This window comes from Myotis yumanensis, unplaced genomic scaffold, assembly GCF_028538775.1.
Source record: "Myotis yumanensis isolate MYYU_CA2020_CCGP unplaced genomic scaffold, mMyoYum1.0.hap1 SCAF_7, whole genome shotgun sequence".
Lineage (NCBI taxonomy): Eukaryota > Metazoa > Chordata > Mammalia > Chiroptera > Vespertilionidae > Myotis > Myotis yumanensis.
The window spans coordinates 60,242,196-60,243,527 of record NW_027223758.1 but is presented as its reverse complement, the minus strand read 5'-3'; the positions used below and the strand labels follow the sequence as shown (position 1 = coordinate 60,243,527).

Here is a 1,332-nt window from a genome sequence, read left to right as displayed (position 1 = left end):
TCCTTCTTATCAGTGAACTACCTTTGTCTACCCACAGAAACTTCCTAAAAGTCTAACATCTTTGGTTTCCTTCATGGAAGTTTCATTGGCCTTGATCTTGCATCAAATAGATGGAAACTGATAGACTAATTTAACACAGATTCCTGATGTATTACATCTAAACTGCACATAATGAGATGGTTATAGGTCTTTTGACCCAAAAGAAATGTTATAATTGCATTTAAAGAATAGTCAACATTAGCAATAATGAAATAATACCAATGTATTTATACAATTGAAAGTTGTTGTTTTTTAAAAAAAATCTATAAATAAAATTGTTTATAAACGTCAACTGAGATTTACTTTTTGGAGAATCTCTCCATCTAGGACGCATTCGTTCAGGTGGCATGGAGTTACCTAAGAAGCTCTGGATAGGAGTCGAGGATTTAGGATAATGTATTGTAAATTCTTTACTTTCTGCTTGTGTTTCATTTTAAATGCCTTTTTAAAAATTCTCCAATACCTCCACGGGTGAACCTGGCAAAGACGAGGCAGATGCCTGCTATCACCAAGTTGTCTCAAGAACACAACTCTGCTACCGATCGCTGCCTTCAGCTGTGGCGGGTGAGACTTCGTGCACTTCCCACTTCCAGTCAAGAACAATGCAAAGAACAGCAGGCTCGCTCCCCTGTCCACCAAAACTTGCAACAACAATCAAGGGATGGTGGAGAGATGCCCAGGCAGAGAACCCCCCGGGGCCAGCCGGAACCCCCCACCCGGAAAGCCCTGCTCCCCCCGGAGCGGCTCAGTACCTGCTGCCCGGGTGGCTGGCGGCGGCGCGGGGCGCGCAGCGCGGCTCGGAGCTGGGCGGCTGGGAGCGGGCGTACGAGTGGTAGGCGGTCAGCACCACGCCGCCCGAGTCCTCCACTTCCATCGTCAGCCGCGCATGTCCTGGCTCCCGCCCGAGAACAAAGGCGGGGACCAGCATGGACCAGCACCGGGACCCCCGTCACCAGCGGGGAGGCAGGGCCCATCCAGCTCCCGGGGGCTCTCTCGGGGCTGTCAGGGCAGCCGGCCCCGCCCGCGGGGCAGCCCTATTAGCATAGATTGCAAAACACGCCCCGGAGCCCTGGAGGGGGGTGGGGGGCCCTGAGGACGAGGTGCTGGGGTGGGATCCCTGTCTCTAGGAAACTGGAAACCGGCTGTGATCCTTCAGGGCTCGGGCGAGCTGCTCTAGTCAAGTTTTTTTCTTGCTTTGTTTCTTTTCCTTTTCCTTTTCTCACCTCCCCCCTTCCACCGGGAGGCTTATCCGATCGCTAGGAACATTTCCTGCCTGGTAGCCCGGAGTGAGAG

At 51.9% G+C, this 1,332-nt stretch overlaps 1 protein-coding gene across 3 annotated transcripts in view; it reads right to left on the bottom strand.

The window, feature by feature from the left end:
- The window catches only part of ARHGAP28 (Rho GTPase activating protein 28), a 133,359-nt gene extending 132,367 nt beyond the window's left edge, over window positions 1-992 (bottom strand). For 2 of the 3 annotated variants that reach the window (XM_070420631.1, XM_070420633.1), the window contains exon 1: window positions 792-992. In XM_070420631.1, coding sequence (XP_070276732.1) covers window positions 792-967 — 176 coding nt within the window. In that variant the 5' untranslated portion in view covers window positions 968-992. The remainder of the gene's footprint in view (window positions 1-791) is intronic. The other variant, XM_070420635.1, reaches the window with a different exon arrangement.
- Window positions 993-1,332: the final 340 nt, after the last annotated feature.